This window comes from Lissotriton vulgaris, chromosome 6, assembly GCF_964263255.1.
Source record: "Lissotriton vulgaris chromosome 6, aLisVul1.2, whole genome shotgun sequence".
Taxonomy (NCBI): domain Eukaryota; kingdom Metazoa; phylum Chordata; class Amphibia; order Caudata; family Salamandridae; genus Lissotriton; species Lissotriton vulgaris.
The window spans coordinates 1,029,365,900-1,029,389,862 of record NC_141694.1 but is presented as its reverse complement, the minus strand read 5'-3'; the positions used below and the strand labels follow the sequence as shown (position 1 = coordinate 1,029,389,862).

General features: G+C 43.7%; 1 protein-coding gene across 1 annotated transcript in view; it reads left to right on the top strand.

Annotated features, from left to right (window-relative positions):
* The window catches only part of DACT2 (dishevelled binding antagonist of beta catenin 2), a 158,204-nt gene extending 135,129 nt beyond the window's left edge, over positions 1–23,075 (top strand). The window contains exon 4 of the mRNA XM_086927095.1: positions 20,296–23,075. Within this exon, the coding sequence (XP_086783221.1) occupies positions 20,296–22,070 (1,775 nt within the window). The 3' untranslated portion in view covers positions 22,071–23,075. The remainder of the gene's footprint in view (positions 1–20,295) is intronic.
* The last annotated feature ends 888 nt before the right edge of the window (positions 23,076–23,963 follow it).

Below are 23,963 nucleotides of genomic sequence, written 5' to 3'. Positions count from 1 at the left end.
CTTATAGCAGAGAACAAATCCCCTGAGACTAGGCCACCTGCTTTCCTATCCTGGAAAGCCGAGGAGTCGGACGGACCTCCGAACCTGAAGGGACCGTCTCAACCTCGATCCAGTATCCGTGCCTCACAATGTCCTACACCCAGGTGTTGGAAGTAGACAGTTCCCAAGTCAGGAGGAGACTCCGTCCCGGCAGAAATCGTTCTTGAGACCTAGGAAACTGCTTCCTGGAAGAGAAGTGAAAAGGAGACTTCGGCTTAAAGGACAGTTTTTCACCAGCAGCGCCTTTGAGGGCGGAAGAATGTTTATTCTCCTTGAATAACCGATGCAGCTTGTCTTCCAATTCCGCCCGAACAACAAAGACCCCTGAAATGGCAAATAGAGAGCGACGCCTTCTGAGCAGAATTTGTTCTCCACACCTTAAGAATGATATTCTTGCAGGCCGCCACACAAGCCCCCCTCGGAAAGGGCTGATGCCCGGAGCACATCAAAAGAAGCATCAGAAAGATAATCAACTTGGCGTTTAATCTGCTCCAGGAGACCAGAGCAGCCAGAGGCATCATCCAAGAACCGGATAAGAGTCTTGAGATTTGTCAGTAATGATTGGGCTACATAGGTACCGTAGATCCCAGCACGAAGAGTCAGATGGGACCCGGAATACACTTAATGAAGGGTAGGTATCTACTTTCTTATCCACCCCATCCTTGATGACCGCATCCTCCACCAAGGAAGTCCGCCCCACCAAGCTGGCCACAAAGGAGTCAATGGGGAAAGGCACCAGGCAGGTCCTTTTGCACATCCTTCAAGAGATGCACCTTCCCAATTAAGTGGGGCAACAATCTTGTTCGGGTCCCTCCACTCCCTCTTGAGTACCTTAGAAATATAGTGATGTACGGGGACATCCAGCCATGCCATACTCTGGAATTGCCACAGCAAGTCCCCAGAAGAAGTAGAAGGCACCTCCCCATCCGGGAAACCCAGATTAGTCTTCACATGCCTTATTAAACCAGGCAGCACATCTTTGGAAATGTACTTCCCGTTTAACTCCTCAGGACCTTGCACCCTCTTCCTCCGATACTTCCACATCTCTTGTCAAGCCCTGCGAAGACACAGCCACCATCTGAACGCTCAGGCAAACGTTCCCATGAAACACTGCTGCTTGTGCCCAGCAGGAGCAGCCCAGCAACCTCATCCCATTCTATCTGCAGACAGAAAAAAGAACAGAACGAATGCTGGGTAAGTACTGTTGATGTACTCCCTGCGGGAGGGGGTGAGGTAGGGGGGACCAGTATTCTTTGTGCTCTCTTTTTGTGTCTGGAAGATGTCATATCTCCATATGTTATGAATGGAACGATGACTTGGGGCCCTGGGGGTAATGTGCTTGCTACACAGCTTAAACTATGATCGACTTGTTACTCAGTTCAGTCAGCAGGTTGCTCTCCCAGAATATAACCTGCAACTGAGCTCACACTTTTTGTTCTAAGGGAGACAGCTCAATGCGTTGAGGAACCAACTGCAGAGATGCATGTGAAACCTATAGGTTACCTTCTTACATTCTAGTGAGATGTTTAACGCTCCTTCAGTGTTGAGGTCGGGGCGTAGAAAGTGTGCCCTGGTTCAGTTGTAAAATACAACCATAACTGTGGTGTAGTGCCCTGTCCCCAGTATCGACAGACCCCGGTGCCTACTCCCGCTGCACTAATATTAATGGGTACGCAACTGGTTCCCTTGAGATAAATTGTTGTGGCACCAAACATCACATCGATGTTTACTAACCTGTTGGTCTGCATCAACCCTGCTCCCGCGGGCCGACCACACCCACGACACCGCCCACCTCTACAACGAACCCAACCAGAACGAATATGAAGCTTCTGGTCGGGGACGCCTACGATAGAGGGTGACCAGATCATGCGACTGGAAAAACTGTAAATTTCACAAACATAGAGGAAGCACTGCAATTGTACATCAAGGAAGTGGCAAAGACTGGCAACCCTCAACAACACAGACACACAGAAAAAGCACTAAGAAAATAAATAAAATTTAATTTTTAAAACCAGCATCATACCTATTAATTAAAATGTTTACTTATAACAGCTGCTAACTAGCACTGTTATGGAACAGCTAAAAAAGTGGCACTCACTGATTTGACTTGGCCCTCTCTAAAAACTGGGACATGACCCAAATTTGCCAGATCAGCTGTTGAGAAAAACAGGGACTGCCCCGGCAAATCCGGGACGCCTGGTAACCCTACTACTGTACCACACACAGGGTGGGGCACAAGTTTGCCCCGGCAAGCCACAAATGTTGTTTCTATGCTAGGATGGAGAAACTGGGGCAACAGAATGCCAACAAATGTAACTTCTTTAATGACGGAATAAATCACTGGCCAGGCCCCGGCGCAGACACCTGTAGTCAAACTGGGACAGATAAAGATAAAAACACAAACTGTTTCCCTCCAGGTAATTGTTTGCCTGATCAGAATGTTTCTTATCTCAAGCTCTTCTTTTGGCAGAGAGGTTTTTGTTCCACTCAAAAGACTATTTAAACGAATAGCCACAGTGGTCTTTGTATACACCCTGAGCAAAGGTGGTACACGTATCACATTTGTATTTGAAGTAAGTACAAGAAAAAGAGGGACATTACCAGGACAGGCATCATGTGCGACACAGAAAGAACTCCACCAAGACAGGTTATCTTGCGCCATTTCCTGGTCACTCCTGTGCGCCTCCCCTCAGCAGTTCTTTAACCCTGTCATCACCTTCTTCCAGAGTTAATTCACGGCTTTAGTCTGTGAGCCACGGATGCAGCGATTCATGTGTAGACCTGCTAGGTGCATCCATGTGTGAAAACGGTCTCGGATTTCCCCCGGGCCACAGGTGCGCATATCCTTCAGTATAGTGGTTTTTGCTTTGCATTCTGGTACGTGTAGTCCTGGTATACAATGGGAAAGCAGTACTACAAGTACCAGAAATGCAAAGCTAAAGCCTGGAGCAAATAATCTTACTCGTGCATGGCCCACTTTGGCCAGTTCTGTCTATTGAAATACCAAAAGGCTACTTAAAAAACTGAATTCTTCACATTATGTAAGCCACGTAAACTAGATCAAGCCTGGATCTTCGGACAAAAAATGTCAGCATTGTTTCACAAGACAAATAGATGTGATCTTTAGTTAAAATTACATAATGGGTATGGGAACAGGCGGACGTTGGGGTCTGGGGCGGGGCCAAAGTGTAAGAAAAATTATGAGGCAAACGTAGCTAGGCAGAGCCCCCTGCCCCCGGCCATGAACATCGATTTTGTTCAGCTCGTGCGGCGTCAGTATTAATAAGCCACAAGAGGGCGCTGAAGACACATGCATGCTTGCATCCAAAGTACAGACGTGTAGGAACTAAAATCTACATTTTTGATCAAGCACCCTCCCCCCACCCCCAAAAGTATTTTTCTTTGGACTTCTATACTTGCAATAGAACAAATGCTCTTTAGTGGAGAGAGGGTTGGAAGGAGTTGTATATTACAGGCAGGGGTGTTCTTGCAGGGAGTGACATACATTTTAAGCTCTGAAGCTTAGGAGAGATGAAGGCACACTATTGGAAAATGGAACGAACAGGACACAGCATACATTTCCAAGATTTAACTTGGCCAATAAAAGGTGCTACCATGGAGTTAACCACAGACGTTATCCCATTTTCTTTTCCTGCCTAATATGGCTCTTATGCTTCTGACCCTTACCCCTACCTCAGGGGCCATATGGAGGCACTTCACCGGTTTTCACATTCATCTCACAGCGCATCTTTAAAATTGTCAACCCTAGTCATTCATAAACAAGCCAAGCTGGACTACCACTCCCAGAATGCATGTGGTTAAGATCCAAATGATGGGAACACACCAACACATTGCTTAACTGGATCTCGAGATAGGAAACATAGAGAGTTTGTGTCCTGTGGAGTAGACACAAAGTAATCCAGCTGCAGTTAGAGAGAAGTAAACATTTTCCTAGCTAAATAAAATGCCGTCTGTTGAAGCAGTAGGTACCAGTCAAGTACATTTTTTTAAAGCATCAACTATCAAAATGCTATCACACCATGGAATAACCAAAGCAGGTTTCTCTGCCTTTCTTTTTGAACCGGTGAAATTACAGGAAATCTCATGACACCTTACAATGGAACACAGTCAAAGATATGTGTGAAAACAAAAATATCGTCACTACAACACATAGCCCAGCAGAGGGAGAACCCTATGTGTTTTCATTAAGGTTGAAGCACTTTCCAAGATTCCCAGCATTAGAAATAAACAAGCACGGTCCGCCAATTTCTTGTCTTTATGGGGCCTGTGTTTGAAACACATGGCCTCATAAAGATAAGAAACCTTTCACGGCAGAAGAAAGCAGACAAGCCCATCCAAGAGGGCCATCTGTAAAAGAGAAAAGTCCAAGTCACTAAAAGCTCTTTCCCAATGGCTGGCCATCGTTTAGCAGAAACGGCGGCACCGACCAATGGGAAAGAGGGGCGGGGCCTAAAGCCTGTTACTGAAAGCTCTCTAAATCATTAAATCTCGCCAGTGAGACTACGCATGTGCGCAGCTCATGCCAGCCGAGACCTAAAAACGAAATTAACTCCGCATATGAGAGAATGTGCGTTTTCGAATGTTTGGATGTTTCGATAAGTGCAAACACTGATGTACAATGAGATTACGACTGCATGAAATCCCATGTATATACCGATTGCTACATCAAACATAGAGGTGACTTAAAATGGAACGTATATAATATCTTAAATTAAATAAACCCATTTCACAATGGTCATTAGGACCTCTTGGTATCAAAGTGCCTAAGTGCTTGATCCAGAAGGTTTCCCTACGCGCTAGTTGTGTGTGAAAATCTATGCCAGTTTTTGCAATGATTTTCTCTAATATAGTGAAGCGTAATTGTGGGATCGTATCTTGTGAGCTATCCCAGTGTGCGGCTAAGCATCACTTAGTGTTTTTAGTTCTGATCATACTTTTGTACTCTGTTATGCAAACTTTTCTTTTCTGTGATGCACCTCCCACATAAGTCAGTCCACAGGGATACTTGATTGCATAAATCACTCCATCAGTGTTGCAATCCGAGGAGTGTTTTAAAACAATCTTTTCACCAGTGTGTGGGTGTAAAAATATTTTCCCACTTATCACATTACCACATTGACCACAATTCCAGCATTTCTTCAAACCGGTATATGTGCATGGTTTCAAACCTTTGGTTTTCAGGATTTCTCTAATATTCTTAGATCGCGTATGTGCGAACAGAGGTTTGTCAGTGAAGACTGTGTTGAAATCCACTTCTTGTTCCAAAATTTCCCATCTTCGCAAGATACTCTTTTTGATTTTGGCCGATTGATGAGAACTTCAGCACAAATACTTCTCTCTGACTTCGGAATTTAGGTGTTGGTGATAGCAAACCCCTGCGTTTTTTTAGCAGCACGGTTTTTAGCAGTATCCAGTATTTCTACTGGTTATCCTCATTTGATGTATCTATCAAATTGCTCCTGAATCAGTGATTCTGCTTGTTGCGCGTTAGGTGAAATTCTTTTAATGCGTATGAACTGTGATACCAGTAGATGTTTTTTCAAAGCTGGGGGTGAAAACTTGAGAAATGAATTGCGTCATTCCTATCTGTAGGTTTTTTATAAACAGTTGTTTGTAAACCTGTGTCAATGTAGTTAATGAGAATGTCTAAAAAGTTAATCGTATTTTTGTGGATTTGATGAGTGAATTGGATGCGAGGATTCTGAAGATTGAGTGTATTGATATTTTCCTCCAATGACTGCAAATTGCCCCTCAAAATAACCAAGATATCATCTATATATCTCATATAGATGAGAAGATACTTCTTCCAGTGTTCATTGTGAAGAATATGTATGTTTTCAAAATGAGCAATGAATATATTTACATATGCAGGAGCACCAGGAAAGCCCATAGATGTTCCAGTCCTCCGTAAAAAGAAGTTGTTCTTCCATGAAAAGTAGCTGTGGTACAAGAAAAACTGTAGCAGTTGTAATAAAAAAACATCACTCATGTCATCTCGTGGATTGTTAAGAAGCATCCATTCTACTGCCTCCATCCCCTCCTCATGGAGAATAGATGTGTATAATCTTGTGGATTGTTAAGAAGCTTCCATTCTACTGCCTCCATGCCCTCCTCATGGAGAGTAGATGTGTATAATGCGACTACGTCGATGGTGCACAGCCATGCGTCCTTGAATATGTTTGTGTGGATGCTTTCTAATTTGTTTAGGCAATCGGTGGTGTCTTTAACATAAGTACTCCAAGATTGCACAAGTGGCTGAAGATAGAAGTCTAAGAATTTACCAATGGATTCATGTAACGAACCACACCCTGCCACGATGGGTCGAAACGGTGAGTCCACTGCCTTCTTGTGCATTTTTGGGAGCATGTAGTATATAAGTCACCTGTATTTTTGATGTAACAATCGGTATACACATGGGATTTCATGCAGTGGTAATCTCATTGTGCATCAGTGCTTGCACTTACGGAGACATCCAACACTCAAAAACGCACATTCACTCATATGCGGAGTTAATTTCGTTTTTTGGAAGTTACATTAGGTAGCTTCTTTTCTTTTTTTTCTTTTCATTGACTGCTTATATTCAGGATTTATGGTCAATTTGTCAGGCCACATGAGTGTGACCCAGCACACCTTTGCGTGCATCATTGTTCTTTACAGATTTTGTGATGAACAATAAAGTTCATTGACCCTCACCAAAGTCACTCAACCTTGGATAAAGAAGGAACTTCTCACGTACTGTTGTTACAACGGAGTTACATGTTTGCGGTCACAACGCACAAAACGTTTGTGAGTTCACGAGTTCAGACTCGGCCATAGAATGCTGTTTGAGATACACGTGTGAGGGACTCAGTAAGCTATTTGTTTCTTTACCAGATTTTCTGTTTTGAACGTGAGGTCTCACACTAGAAGAACGTACGATAGGTAAGATGTGTTTTTACATGCAGGACATTTAACTGCAGCCTGCTGTTGTCAGTAACCGCCAGTTTTTCTTATGTAACCGGAGTTCACACCAGTTTCCCAATTTCGTAGTGAAGATTTAGAGGTATCTGGTTTGTTCAGCATTCGTAAACTTGCACGGCACCATTTATTGAGTCACATGCTTTGGTTTACTAGTCTTGGCTTTCTTAAAGTATTTTAGTTGTAGTCACGTATTCATGTACGGTAAAGCTTTTAATCCACAGGAATTCAGCCCATATACCATTGCATTGCCGCATGTTTTAAACACTGGGACGTGTATCTCTTTGTTGGATTTAGCATGTGTTACATGAGGCACTACATTTTTCGGTGACGGTGATCGACAGTGACTGAAAACACTGATCTTGTATCTGCATAGAAATAGAGTATTTCAATATATTCCATTGAGTTACTTTTCCTTTTTTTCTTTGTGTTCCGGCAGGAGGCAGTAGAAGATTTATTTGTATCAACGCTATTCCCCTGAAGAAAGGTGGTACCCGAAATGCATTGGGGCTGTTTGAATGTGATGTAATTCCATGAGGGTTGCTAAAAGTGCAATGCACTTATAAAAGACTAGGGGCCAGATGTAGGTAGCCCTTTACCGATCGGAATCGGCCAAAAATACCGATTTTCGGCCGTTTCCGATCGGTAAAGGGCTATTGAGATGTAGGGGCACATTTTCGGTAATTTTACAGAATCGGTATCATTACCGAATCGGTAAATTTACCGATTCGGTAATATGTACCGAATCGGTAAAATAATTACCGATTCGGTAATATTTACCGATTCGGTAAAATTACCGAAAATGCAATGTAGGTAGGCAATGTACCTTCTGCACATGGCTTACAGAATCGGTATTTTACCATGGAATACAAATCCATGGTAAAATACCGATTCCGGTGTGCATGCACATGTGTGCATGCACACCTATGTCATGTGACAGGCAGACCTGCCCTTAGGGCAGGTATGCCTGCCACATGGCACCCAAGCCTGTTTTGGGGGTGCCAGGGGGTGTCAAAGTGACACCCCCTGCACCCTTGTGAATTAGGTATTTACCGATTCGGTAAATACCGAATCGGTAATGCCCATTCATTCCTATGGGCTTCAAAGCCCATAGGAATTAAAGGGCATTACCGATTCGGTATTTACCGAATCGGTAAATACCGAATTCATCCGATTTGGTATTCCAGCACATCTGGAATACCTACATATCGGACCCATAGATTTACCGAATTTAAATTACCGAATCGGTAAAATTCGGTAATTTAAATTCGGTAAATCTTTTCTACCTACATCTAGCCCTAATTGTGTTGTGAACAGTGAACTTCGTATAGCAATGTTTAATTTGTGACTTTGTAATATAATTCATATTGAAATATGAATGCAAATATCTTTGTTGAACCTCACCTTGGATTACTGTTTGATTTTGGTTAAAACTCATGAGTTTTCATGTATTATGCTGAAGCCTTAGGGACTATCGCTGTGCACTGTGAATAGGAACTGTGGTTCTCCACACCTACTTGTTCACAATATTAGCCAAGGGACACAGGCAGATCCCAGATTCCCCTGCAGCACGCACTGTTTGATTTGATTAATTGAACAATCAAGGATTAAAACATTTCTTACACGGGTGTGCGGTTGATACCTATTCAGTGGGTAAACTTGCTAAGTCGACATTGCAGTCTCAGACTGCACACCACCTCTACAATGGCAGGCCAGAGTTACTTTGACATGCTGGTTGTGTGTGTGTGGCACAATCCACTGCAGCAGCCCACTAGCAGCATTTGACTTACAGACTCTAGCACACTCAGTCACTTTACTAGGGACTGACAAGTAAATCAAATTGCCAATCATGTTGGGGTCCTTTGGTGACTTACCTTCACTCCTGTGCCCCATCCAGCGGCGCTGCCTCTCCCGTGCTCCCCGCCAGCACTCCGCCCGCGGCAGCCGCCGGTGCTGGTCAGGGATTGCCTTCCCCTCCTTTACTGTCGCCCCGTCCCGCGGTACTCACTACTGACATTATAGCCGAGATTGTGACCCCCTTGGGGGGTGGGACTCCCCGCGCAATAATGCTGTGATTATCGCCTCAAAATGTTCCTGTTTCTGGCAGGATGCAGTTGACTTACATTTCTAATGCTTCACTTGGATTATACTGCGTTAATTGAGCTGATATGTAGCACAATGTAATGTGTCTGATCTGAAGTTCCTCAATAAAGGTTGTGAAGAAAGAAAAAAAAAGATCTCCCAATTATGCTTTAGTTGTCCCCAACATTATTACCCACCTCCCAACTGGATGCCAGCTCTGTTAAGGGGGCAACAATGGTGCCATAGCCCTCAACAAACCTCCTATAGTAACTGGTGACCTAAAAAGGCTCTCACCTCTGTCTGGGTCTTGGGGGTTCTTAAGCTAGAATTGTGTCAATCTTGGGCTGCAGGGGCACCACCTGGCCGCTTCCTACCTGGTGTCCCAAGTACACCACAGAACCATGTCTAATCTGGCACTTACTGGCCTTGATCTTGAGGTTAAAATAGTAGAGAGTAACCTGTTAGCCACAGGGAACTGGGTAAGTCACAATAGTAAAACAAAGGTGTTCCCTTGGTAACTCCTAGTGTATCTATTTTGAAAGAAACATTTTTTGCTAAATCACTTGCACACCAAATACTAACACTCCTTATTCAGACCACATACGAATCATACTGGGGCTTATAATACCCCCTTGTTAAAAGTAGAACCACAAAAAGGCACTAAACTCAATAAGAATATACAGTTTCACTGTACCAATTGTACATTGTGTTCCATTTCTTTAAAACAGATTTAAAAAACCTTTTCTTAAGTTACAGTAAATTAGAAAATTTACTTTCTCACTTACCAACAAAACTCTTGGATATTTATGCTGGAATGACACATTTGCTCAATGTCACACATTACAATACTTAATTCACAATTTCACATATAATTCCAAACATGTTTAAAAACAATTTTGTTAAAACCACAGAGGTTTATTGTCGACACGTTTCGGTGGATCTTTGCTTTCACACCACCTTCCTCAGGACAGTTAAAAAACAATAATCTGCAAATACAAAAGTCCAGAGTCACTTATGTATATTGGACCATAATTCAATGCATTGCATAAATATATATTGAGTAAAACACAATCATTCTATTTGCCTTTAGTCCTCTCCTATTTGTAGTCCCACTTAAATCAAGGATAAGATTCATGTCACAACATCCTAACATCTCACATCTCCCATCACTTCTTAGTGATACCCCTCAACTCTCACAGCCCGGCTTAATCTCGTCTATTGGTGCATGCCTTAAAAGACTCTTTTCAGTTCCTGATAGGTCATCTACGAGGACTGCCGTTAGATTTCCCAAATATTTAATTTTGGCAACTGCAGAGGGAAATGATTTATATTTAATTTATTTTCATATCCTCTGTTCATATCTCTAACGGAGTATGTCTTGATAATACACTCACCCTTATACGTGATATGTCATTTTTATTCAAACTGAACTTCCATCTTCATCTCTTATTAAAGTGCTCCTTTTCTTATCAGGTATTCATATATCACCTAGTACAGAATCAGATATTTTCAAAGCCTATGTTAAAATCAGTAAGTTCATGACATCAAACAAATCTATATCTTATAAGCATGTTTTAAAAGAACCGCTCATCCGTTATTATGTGCTGTTTTCTCTTCCACATTGGGTATTTTAAATTACGAAATGAGAGCTACCCGTTTCTTTCTTTAAAGGGGTTCAATCAATTATCCCCGGTTTCCGATATAGAAATAAAATAAAGGCACAACATTAGCTTGTCTATTTGTGTCTATGACACTATCTGCTAATCGCTGTTTTCCTTTTCTCATTGATGTGGCTACTTATTTCATGATATACATGTTTCTATCACCATATTATTATTCACCTGCCTATCTAAAAACTCTTTCATCATACACTGAACAATGGCACAACCTTGTGCATTAGCGCTTTTTGGGTCCATAAGTGTCTCTTATTTATTAATTAAAATGTTTTCTAGAGAATATCAGTGAATCCTTTTAACTAGTTTGGCAATCTATTTTACACCGTGTTTCTAAATAGCCCAGAAAGTCCATCAAATTACTTACTACCTATTCACCTCACTCGTATTCAGATGATATGGCGTTTAATCACGGGTTTCCTACATTACAGTATTTAAATACATTTGGGGCCTTTAAAAAAGGTTACTGTTTGAACCAATCTAAGCTCCCGCCTAGTACCTCCCCCGGGGATCCCTCGCTTTAAAGTCCATACGCCTCCCGCAGAATTCTCACCTTCTAAATCGCGGCAGCAGCATTTTGTGTCCTTCTGCTCGTATTTGGAAAAAAGCAAGGACACGCCATCTGAGTGCCGGCGTTTTAACCGATCTTACTGATCACGTGGTACCGAGTTCCGTCCAGTGACTTCCGTCTTAGCCCATTCATTCTTTATTATTCTCAATGGGCGCCATCTTAACATGATAGTGTAAAACAGAGGTAGTCATTTATACACCCATATATTTAGATGTTCTCCTAGTAGGCTCTTTATTCGCCATAATCATATTTACAACTGCCTCATTTTTAAACACTCGGTCTTAAAGAATATCCATAGTTGCATATTTTCCCTGTACTATATTGAGGTACGAATACATACCCCTGCGTTCTCGTTATATTTAAAGATCTTCCTTCCCATATACTCTGATTCTTACCCCGCTTCTTATTTATGTTTCATCGTGCCTAATTATTTTTTCATCATCAGGCTTTTTTTATTTGTTTGATAGTCGCAGCTCTAATTTGTACCATCCTAATTGAAAAAACTGAAAATAAATATTACGCGGGAAACCGTCCCTTAATGAGCTACGATCCAGTTTATCATATAAGCTGTAAATCTTTACCTGCGTAGGGAATAGGGAATACTCATTACATCCTTTCAGCGGGATACTCACTTTTTCTTTTCTGTATATATATCTCAATGTCTCCAGGTTATAGGGAGCAATACTACATTCTGTCCGAAGGGTTATCTATTATCAAGCGTGCTGATTGTTACCCTCGTTGGCCATTATTGATAGAAGTTGTCATTTCGTTTAAAATTATCTTTTTACAGTCACTATGTTAATGCTTCTAATTATTTATACTTGAGACACGTTCTGCCCCCTCTTGTTACCTATATAGCCTCTCCCACTCTTCCCGGCTGTTTAAGCCAAGTGTGGCCTGCCGTCTGCAGAGCCCGCAATACTTCCCCGAGGTTCACCAAGTGTTCTTCCCAGCTGGAACTGAACACTGCAATGTCATCCAGGAATGCAGCACTGAAATCCACCAGTCCAGCCAACACCTGGTTGACCAACCTCTGAAAAGTGGCAGGGGCATTCTTAAACCCAAAGGGCATCAGCCGGAACTGGTAATGTTCTTCTAGAGTTGAGAAGGCTGACTTCTCCTTGGCCTCATCGGTTAAGGCAATCTGCCAGTACCCAGATGTTAAATCAAACATGCTGAGGAACTTGGCAGCTCCAACCGATCAATGAGCTCATCAGCTCTGGGGATGGGATGTGCGTCAGTCCTGGTGATGGCAATGAGCCTACGTTAGTCCACACAAAACCGCAGTTCTGGTTTGGCACCAGGTGCAGCAGCCTTTTGGACCAAAACCACTGCGCTGGCCCAAGAACTGTTGGTGGGCTCGATTACCCCTAAAGCCAACATCTTAAATTCCTCCTCTTTGATGGTGACCCTGGCCCGGTCATTCAACCTGTAAATCTTGTTTTTTACAGGAGGGCTGTCACCAGTGTCCAAGTCAAGGGTACACCAGTGAGTAACACCTGGGGTCAGAGAGAAAAGTGGGGCAAACTGCCCGAACAACTGGTGACAGTCAATCTGCTGCTCTGAGGTCAGTGTAGGGGAGAGGATCACATCTTCTACTAACCCATTGTGCTCCTTGGTGGACAGGAGGTCAGGGAGAGGTTTACTCTCCTCTTCCACCCCATCATCTGTCGCCAAGAGCACGCTCACTTTGGACCTCCCAAAGTGGGGCTTGAGGCCGTTCACGTGGAGGACCCTCAAAGGGTTCCTGGGAGTCTGCAAATTCACGAGGTAGGTGACATCCCATTTGCACTCTACCACCTCAAAAGGCCCAGTCCAGTTGTCCTGCAAGGCACAAGGTTCCACTGTGGCCATTACCCACACTTTTTGCCCAGGTTGAAATTTGACCAGAGTGGCATTCTGTTCATACCGCTTTTTCATTTCTTCCTGGCTTGCATTCAGGTTTGCCTGAGCGAGTTTCCTGAAGTGGGCAGTTTGGATGCTGAAGGCCAGCATGTAACTAAACACATCCTAGGGAGTTTCCCTGGAAGTCGCCTCCCAGCCTTTCTTCACCAAACTCAGAAGTCCTTTCACAGGGTGGCCACACAGAAGCTCAAAGGGGCTGAACCCAAGAGACTTTTGAGGTACCTCCCTGTATGCAGAGATAAGGCATGGCAAGAGGACGTCCCACTTATGCCTCATGGTCTCTGGTAGACCCTTAATCATGCCCTTCAATGTCTGGTTGAATCTTTCTACCAGACTGTTACCTTGTGGGTGGTAAGGAGTGGTGAACTTGTAGGTTACACCACACTCCTTCCACAGGGATTCCATATACTTTGATACGAAATTGGGCCCACAGTCAGAAACTACCTCTCAGGAGAAACCCACGTTGGAAAATATCCCCATTTACGCCCGGCCCACCACTGGCACCATCATTGTCCTGAGAGGTATTGCCTCCGGGTACCGGATGGCATGGTCCACCAAGACAAGGATGTACCTGTTGCCCATGTCTGTCTTGGGATCCAGTAGCCCCACAATGTCCATCCTTACCCTTTCAAAAGGGGTTCCAACAATAGGAAAAGGTTCGAAAGGAGCTTTGACCTTCCTCCCACTCTTACCACTTGCATGGCAAGTTGGGCAAGACCTGCAATGTCCATCTGACTGCCTTCGCATTTGGGGCCGGAAGAAGTGGGTGACAAGCCTGTCAATGGTCTTGTCCAGCTCAAACTGTCCTGCCGAAGGCACATCATGAGCTAGACCCAGTAGGAAGGTCCTGAAGCGCTGGGGTACCACCAGCACACAGGCTGACCCAGGCTCAGTGACCTTAGGCTCGCTATACAGGAGACCATTCTCCCAGTAGATCCAATGGGATCCAGACTGATCACCAGCTGTCTGGTCTGCAGCCTGTCGCCGCAGACCCTCTAGAGAAGGGCATTCTTTCTGCTCCCTGCAGAATTCTCCCCTGGTGGGACCAACTTCTTGCTGCCAATGGGTCATCTCAGTGATGTCCGCGAAGTTCAGCTACCTGCTCCCGTGTAGGTACCGGGGCGGGCCTTATGAACCTCAGGGGTCGGTTTCTCGCGCCCCCTGCTTTTTCTCGTGACAGGGACCTGGGCCACTGTTTTAGGCTCCAGGTCCTTTTGATCACCCTTTCTGGCCGCCATTGACCTAGTGGACATTCGTGCCCACTCTGGCAACCCAAGCATCTCCAAGTGAGAACTGAGCTGAACATCCTTCCACAGGATTGCTCCAGGTCGTCACCTAGCAGACAATCTACAGGCATGGTAGGGCTTACAACCACCCTCAAGGGAACTGAGACCCCCCACCCCCATTCCAAGGGAACCTGCGCCACCATACACTGGCGCTCTGAGTTGTCCACAGCAACTACTTGGTGGAATGCCCCTGAGACTACCTGCTCTTCAGAGACCAGGTGACACCAGACTGAGGTCACACAGGCTCCAGTATCTCCGAGAGCCTCTACCCTTTTCCCATTGATGGTCACCCAGGTGCTGTATTTCTTTGTTTTAGGGGGCACCTGGTTTCCTGGAATCTTCTCACTGTCCCCTAGTGAGAAGAGGGTCATTTCTGCAGGATCTCCATCCTCCTGTGGGCACCAGTCCCCCCCAAGCACTACACTAGCCAATGCCTTGGACTGCCCATCGGTGGGTGGCTGTGGCCTCTTGCCACACTTGGGGACCCCTTTCAAGTGACCCACCTTGCAAAATGAAAGCGGTGCAGGGTGCAGTGTCCCCTTGATGCGGTGCAGGCAGCGGCTCAGTGACGATCGTCCAGACTGCATCGGTGAGACCAAGGGTGAGACGGTGCTTGATGCGGTGCTGGCAGATTGTGGTGCAGGCAACAGAGCCGGTTTGCGGGAGCTGGCATCGGTCAGCCAAGATGGCTGTGTGGGACGAGGCGGTAATTCGTAGGGAGTGCTTAATTTCCATAAAGGATTAAATTATCAGATGCAGCAAAAATGTAGTGTGTTTTTATAACTCCCACTCACCTGCTGAAAATTACAGTGCAAAAAGTTGTTTGACTTTTCCTTGTTGGCTTAGCTTACGCTGAGCTTATAGAAAGTAACATGTCAAATGTTCAAATCTGACGTCCTGAGTTTTATGATTATTAAAACTCAGCTGCATTTCCTGAAAATTCGTAGTGCAGGTTCATTTAAAAACACAGTGCTATATATCCATGCGCAGGGGTGAAAGAAGCCTCTCACCACTACTTGCTCGAAAGACCCAGCTAACGTTTTAATATACGCCCTTCTCCTGAGTAACTACTTAGAGTTATTTTGTGTTTTTTTTTGTTTTTAAGTTGTCTTCCTTTTAGAAAACCCTACCACACTCACGACGCTTCATTCTGAATTACGGCCTCTCCATAGTCAAACTACAGCTGAACGAGTTTGAATCAGCAAATACATCAACTGATTAAAAACCTGAAGAATGACATATGGCAAAGAAACGCTAACAACTGCAGTCCCCAAATAAACTTACAATGGTCCTTCAATGAAAATAAACATTTGCTCTAGCTTAGTCAATCCCAAGTAAACATGGTCATCAATTTGTTACTTCTGGTTGGTCTTTGTTCAGGGGTTCTCATTCTTTGCTGTTGTGACTAGTCAATTGAAAACAGCAATTTTGCTCTGTTGGCTAGTGGAAATTGTTCAGTTGTGCCCACTGAGCACTTAAAATAATGTTTCATTAGTTGTAGTGGGAGGCCACAGCCCAAAGGATTTGTAGAGGGTTATGGGTCGGATTAACAGTTACTGTTTACTTTGGTGGGTTTAACTTTTGTCATCTGGAAAGCCCTTCTTGGGTTAACTCTGTGAGGAAATGGTGTGTGTTACATGGTGTGGTTTTCACCCCGGCAAATCAATGAATGATCAGTGTCTAAATCTCTATCTAATAGTTAATAAATATACTGTGGCCCAGCCAGGCACCATATTTTTAGCATTTATGGACCTTATATCTACTTTTGAAAGAGTAAATCGAAAGAAGAAGCATTGCGACATCCTCCTTTCGATAAGCACTGACCCAGATATTGTAACCCTATTAAAGAACCTCCAGGCTCACACCATAGCTGCGGTTATCTACTCACACAGGATGGGCTTAACAGAGCAGTTTAATTGTGTAAGGGATGTTTGTCAATGGTGCATACTAGAACCCTTCTAATTCACCCTGTAGCTTAATGGTTTAGAACACGCTCTCTCCTCAGTACAGTCTGACTTTCCTAGAGTAGGCTTGAAATCACTGCACACAGTCTTACTGTGTGCAGATGACGCAGTGCTTATAGCGCGCACAGCAATGGATTTACAGGTTTTAAAAGACATGTTTCTCTCTTTTATGGACAGATTGAACCTGACAGTGAACTTCGCAAAATCTCCTTCTGGAAGTTGGCCCTCGGTCGACTAGGTCTAAAAATTTTAAGGCGGGGAGACATACACTTGCAAAGGTCCCTGCTTTTTTCTTACCTGGGAGTGCTGTTTGACGCCAAACTGAACTGGAAGCCTTTGGTAGAGGGAAAGGTGTGCTAGATGAACAAGTAAATAGGGGCTCTGGTCGCCAAGTGTGTTAGTAAACCTTTATCCCTCTAAATGTCTTTCTAAGGATTTATATGGAAGTGAAGTGTTGGGGTACAATCTCATGCACAAGATACAGCTTGCACAAAACAAGTTCTTAAGGCGGATCTTGAGGGCGCCCCAGAGCACTCCATCCTTTTCTGTACATGAAGAGCTGGGCATCAAGTACATTGCTGACTTGATCGCTGTTACGCCTTTGTTGTGTTGGGTTAAGGTATGGTCCAAGGAAGGTGGCCAGCTAAATCGTCTGATATTGACCAACTGTTTGTCACTTGGCAATGCATATAAAAAACCCTGGATCTCTTATGTAAGTGTGTCATTTACCAGGTTAGGTAGGGTGGACATCTTTCACAACCATTACATGCTCAGTCCTTGCGAGCACAGGTATGTAAAGCGCCTTGTCTTTAAGCATGCCCTTTCTCATGGTGAAAGCGTTGAGCTTGTGAAGCCTGCAGTGAGGGGGTGCTTACTGCTGAAAACTGTGCAAGGTATGGAGAGTTACCTTTTTCAATGCAAACACAAGGAGATAATGGATGGAGCATTGAAACGTTTTAGACACTCACCCTAATCACTGATCCGGGTTGAATTCATCATCGTTCTTAAGCTCACTTCGCCATCCTAGTTCAGACCCAGCCATATGCAAATCAGTATTGACCCTGTTCCTCATCGGAACAGTCCTGCCCGAACTGCCAAGCCAGGTCTTCCCTGGGCCACAAACAAGCATCCTGGGACCGATTTCAGGGTAACACCCCTCATCAGCCAGGCTAGCTTGAATCCCATGGCAAAGTGAGCAAGGGACCCATGTCTGGGCATACCCTGCCAACTTATGGCAAACAAAGCAAACACAAGGAGTTGATGGACGGAGCACTGAAACTATTTAGACACTCACCCCTAGTCACAGATCTGGGTTGAATCCATCATCGTTCTTTAGCTCACTTCCTCATCCCAGTTCAGACCTACTCATATGCAAATCAGTCTTGACCCTGTTCCTCATTGGAATAGTCCAGCCTGAACTGCCAAGTCAGGTCTTACTTGAACCGGAAACAAGAGTATTGGGACCGGTTTTGAGGTAACACCTCTCATCAGCCTTTCTTTCCTTACAAGTGAAAGGGACAGGTTCCAGGTGGCCCACTTTAACCAGCTCACCATCTCTTGCCCACCCCTTTTGGCTGTTCCCAAGCAAATTTGCAAGAGCCTTGTGCCTGCAACCGTTTAGGCCTAGAATATATCCATTTGTATCTCCTCCTTGTGTGATTCTATCTCTTGTACATTTGCAATTCTTTTCTCTATTTGTACCTTTTGTAACGCATATAATCCTAAGTCTTTTAGAACGCATGTAATCCTAAATCCGTATGTTTTCAACTAGTTCTTATGTAAGTCAAAAATTTGCAAATCTGTTTTTCTGATTGTAACCATCAGTCCTTATGGTTGACACTGGGTCCTATGTAAAGCGCTCTGACACCTTCGGGTAAAGTTCGCGCTATATAAAATCGCATAAATAAATAAATAAATAAATAAATAAATAAATAAATAAAGTTGGTCTCCACAGGACACCCTGCACTTTATGTTTTTTTTGTAAATATTTTACCCGGCCTAGGAAGCCATTCCTGCAGCCACCTTCCCCCTGAAAGACTTGAATTTTATGCAAACCTGTGTGGCGCTCATGCATCTGCAGCTTTTGTCAAATGAGTACACCCTTTCTGCTGTAACCTAATTTCTCCGGTCAGCCCTGAGTCCAAGACAATCAAGATCGGATTGATGTTCTGTGGACATGTTTCACTGTATACTTTTTTTAAAAGTGAAAGAAATTTTATATGCAAGCCTGTGTGGTGCTCATGCATGAGTACATCCTTTCTGCTCTAACCTCCTTTCTTCGGACAGCCCTGAAGTTAAAAAAATCAAGACCAAATTGATATTCTGTGGATATATTTTTACAGTATACTGTTTTAAACTTGATTTTATCTCATTCTTATTTGTATTTATTATGATATTGTATCTAAATAAATTGGCTCTGTGATTTTATCTGTTATGGTTGTGACTGCGAACGAATAAAGATTGATTTCATTTGATTTTAAATAGCACTAAAACAACTGAAAAAGAAAGATACCCAACTCTCAAGAAATCTGACATCAATTTATAAAAATAGGTTACATTTTTATGAATTTATGGACCTCAAATTGAAAAAGATCTACGGGAGGGTTCTAGAGTAATACCTTTTTACAGAAACAATAAATCAAGGCTTTTCACTTTTCATATATTTCACCTTGCCTTAGGACTCATGAGGCCTATTGGAGGGGTGACTTATATATGTTACAAAGGGAGGTTTGGGCTTTGCCATTTCCTTAAATGACAGAGTCGAGTTAGCAGACAAAACTGCTCTACCAGTCTACAGTGGCAGTCTGGGAGACATGTTTTACCTTGTCATACTCATGATGGCACAACTAGTGCGTGAGAAAAAAATACACTTACCTTTCACTGTCGCCATCGCGATGTTCTGCTCTCCTTCGCACTGCTCGTCTGCTCCCGGCGCTCTAATCCTCAGAGCACAGGCTCCCAGACTCCTCACACGATTCCAACGCTGCCCTCATGCTATTACTCCCAACATGAGAGCAGCGCTGGGATTGGGTCATTCTCACGCTCCAGCAGGGACTGTGAGCCGGTGCCCTTAGCACTGGGGATAACTCTAAGGAACAGCCTGGAGATATCAAAGTGTGCATGTCTGTTTGGCTAGCCACGGATGGCCAGCCAAACGGACATGTGCTCTTTCACTGCCTACAACTCGTCCTGCCCCTGCTGCAGCTGCGACATGGCCCGCCCCTACCATAGCGGAGATTTCAGAGCCATTACACCAGTGCCTTGTAGTCAGAATACGGGCAACACATGCGCTGAAACCTGCAGAAAGCCTGTTTCATCAAAACACCCATGGCATGTTTCAAAGGATTGGGTGGGGGTGAAGGGGGGGGGGGGGGTATGCAGAAGGGGATGCTATCAAAAGCACTGCTTTTTTCAATAGTACACCCATTGCTTTTCCCGTCGTCACTTTTTTATGAGGTCATTCGAGGCATTCAATACATTTTTGTGAAAACCTTTTCCTGAGCCTCCTCCCAGCATCCCTTATTCTTGCCTCTACTTCGGGTGATAATTTTCAGCAGACGAATGCTTAACTTGTGTATTGAGTTCCTTACTACTGTAACCACAAGTCGACATGTTGTATATAAATGATGTCAATACCCAAACATAGTGTATATATGGTAAAATGCAATTGCTTATTTATAGTATAAAATAATATTGTTAGTTCATTTTGAGTTATCAAAAACGTCTTTCCATGCAACTTGTTATATTAATGTTGGCCTTCGTTACCTAATATAACATTATCTTTTAACCCTCTGTAGGTGACGTGGAGAGAATAGTAGCAATGCACCCAGGATTTCACAAGGCTGTGGATCTGAAATCCGTGTCCTCCTTATGTCACGGGAGTGGCATTCAGCATCACGTAGTGCACCCAAAATACGAGAACGATTTAATTCCCAGGAGGGGTAGTGAGGTGTATCCTTACCCAAGTCCACTTCATGCTGTGGCACTTCAAAGCCCTCTCTTTTCTTTGATTGGAGAATCCTGGGATACTGACGACATTGCTGTAGTCAGCCAACCTGCTCAGCCCAGTACATTCAAGGTAAACGGAACGCTTCGGATTAGGCCCCTCACTGAAACCAGGCCTGGGGGTTACATCAAGAAACTTCTGGAACTGCACAGGTACAAAACCACCAGCAACCAAGCAAATGCCTGCAGCAGTGGTCTGGACAGTACCCAAAGACTTCCTATATACCCCACCGCCAATATGTTAAAGACGGACCGCTGTTGCCAGTTGGTGAAACACGGGGGGTCTTCTGAAGGAGACAAAGCAATCTACAATAATTTAAGACAAGAGAGAGCTGATGTAGAACCTGAAAATCAGCCAGAGTTTGCAACGTGCACAGACAGTGAAGAGCTGTCCAGTCTCCCCAGTACACATATTAATAAATGTTTTGATGGAAGGTCAAAAATAAGTGGTTTTGTATTGAGGGAGTCCAGAGAGCATTTTTCTGAGCTAAGTTCTTCCTCCAGTTTACAGGCTTGTTCAGAGGAGTCTTGTCACGAACCACCACCTTTACCAGCCAAAATGATTTTATCCAGGAGGGTCAACAAAAAAAACTGCATCTTAAAACCTGCAAAGGTCGTTCAAGAACCTCCAGCACAATTTAACTTTGTGCATGCACAGTTTGTGCCTGCAAAATCCCAAAATCTAAAAGGTATAGTTTCAAGCTCTAAAACGAAAGCAGTGACGGTGAAACGAAGAAACAGCGAGAAATGGCTGAGTCCTACGAAACATTTGCCTGGCCTTGAAAGGCCAAAGGGACTCAAATCAGTGACCAAGCTTACAGCTGCAAAGTGGACACCTGCCAGTAGGAATCATAGTGGTAAACGCCTGGTCAGAAGACCCACGTATATTAGTGATGTATCAGCAAGTTCTTGTTCAGAGTCCAGTTTGTTACCTGAACATTTAAGAAGAGTACCCCATGACATTCCTAGAGCGGAAGTCTATAGAGCGCCAGTTAATAAAATACATTTGCTTAAACCCACGCACATTGATAATACCACAATGAGAAAGCAGCGTAAGTGGCAGTCCACATTTGAAATATCAACAAAAGCCGATTTTACCAACATTCAACATGGATTTGCAGCTGGTTTAGGGCCACCAAAGCAGTCTACCAGGAGAGCTGGTGGCCTCTACCCAGTAAGCTTCAGGGCAAGACCAAGCCTGCCTGATCCTGGTCTGCATGCAAAAAGTGAGTGTGAATTTTCAGCCGACTGTGCTTCTTTATTCCACTCCACCATCATCGAGACCAGCAAAGATGAGGTCAGCAACTACACCACAAACCGGTGGGACAGCGAGTCGAGTCAAAGTGAGTCTGATGTGGCCAGTAGCGGTAGCAGCCTCACGCTCGACTATGATGACATTAATGAGTTGGTTTGGGCTGAAGCACCTGCAAGATTGCCAGCAATTACCCAGCCTGCCACCAAGCCTCTACCAGAACCAAAGATATATCGCATCAAAGCGTCAAAAGCTCTAAAGAAGAAGATTCGGAGATTTCAGCCTGCATCTTTGAAAGTTATGACAATGGTATGACAACTGGCTAGTGCCTGGGGAGAGAGATGGAGACCAAAAGAAAGACTGAGCAGCTGTTTGCCTGATGACAGTGGGAGACATTATGTTGGCTTTGGTTTAGCAAAACAAAAGGACCGTCCTTTCAAGAAATTCACGTATTTGAATGCACTGTAAATGTCCCCAAGTATTCACCAAGAGCTTTTTTCTTTGCTGATGTCTGCAACCCCGTATTTGATTGTGTACTGCAAGATTTGTCTATCTATTCAATTCAATTTAAGCTTTATTTCTTTATTTATTTGTCTTTTTCCTTCGGCTTCACAGCAGTGTAATTGACATATAAAGCAAAGTGCTAATAAATATATTAATATTTTTTTGGGGGTACTTATTGGGATTTTAATGCGCTGTTTCCGTATGTTATTGTGGCATTTTTGGAAATGGTTATTTATAATGCCTATACTGTTTTGGTAGTAACGCTATTTCCAAAGTATTTGTTTTATTCAAAACTTCAACGAACTGCTTACAGAACCGAAGCCTTTGCAAGCAAATATTCTTTACCCTCGCAAGATAAAACAGACATTTTTAGTTTTGTAAAACACCTTCAAGTTACTTCACTTTAGTAGAGCAGAAGGCTACCTTGGGCTGGGCCACGCTCGTTGGGAGCAATGCTTTTGTGGCATCCTGGAACAAGTAGGCAACCGACTTCTGGGTAAACGAAAATAGTGTCATTGCATGCAAATAATCATGTTTATACGCTTTTATTTTCGAACTGAGTTGAGGTAATGTGGACTTCAGTGATTGCTGATTTGAACCCTGGGTTGGCCAGTGAGCTTGACAATCCCAGAGAGCAGTGAGAGAGAATCACATGCCTTAAGGCAAAAGAGACGCAGTTGATGATTTGTCAGTTGAATTTTACATATTTAGAGCTCACCACAGCAGTGCCAGGGCATGAGAATTTACAGAGAAACTCACTTTCGGCTATTGTTATTTCTCCCATGTTTAATAAAAGGATTTTTTTCACGTCTTTAATGGAAGAGTTTTCTTATGTTCAAGCATATGCTGAGTCACATCCGTGTTCAGTTCAAAATCAAAGTTTATTTGGACAATTGTCTTTAAACAAATAAAACATTTTTTAAAAACACGTCAATGTTACATTAAAAAACTTTAAAACAATATATGACTTATAACTCATTAAAATGGATCAAACACGACTTGAGCTAGTCAAAATTTATAATTCGTTTTACTTTTTGCATATATCTCTCCCAGTGCGTATAAGGCTCTTGGTTCTGTGTGCCATATCCATCGCACACAGACCACAGTGTGAGTGCCTCGAAAGGGTGGTGGTGGGTAGGGGGGGAGGGTCGGCGGAAGAGAGGTTGTGGGGGCGAGGGGGGTGGAAAACGAAAAGAAAAACATATCCAGAGGCGAGAAAGAAATGTAACGCAATGTGCACCAGACGTTGTGCCTCATTTCCAGGGAGTTTGTGATTCTTCAACATGTGTGACCGTAATCGTCTGGTACGACTCATTTCACCACGCACCAGACGTTGTGCCCGGATTACCTGGGTGCGAAGCTGATCAACGTGTTTCTGACAGTGTGCCTTCTCCTTCGAAGACGTTACACAAAAGGGGAGTTGAACCCATGCAGTCGCGGGGACCTGGGCGCTATATGGTATGTGCAGAGAGGGGGGTCCCCGCAAGGGAGAAGTGTTATGTGCACCATACACCAAAAACAGAACTTATTTTTACTTTTTCAGCTCTATAGACAATAGTCAAAACTACTGAAGAAAGGTATTGTTATTTATTTTTCAATACCCAGTGTCAAACACTTAACAATACATTCATAATTCATTTCAGAAAGCCCCAAAGTCGGGGGAGGAGAGGGGAGGGGAGTGAAGGAGGGGGTGTGCTCAGGGCA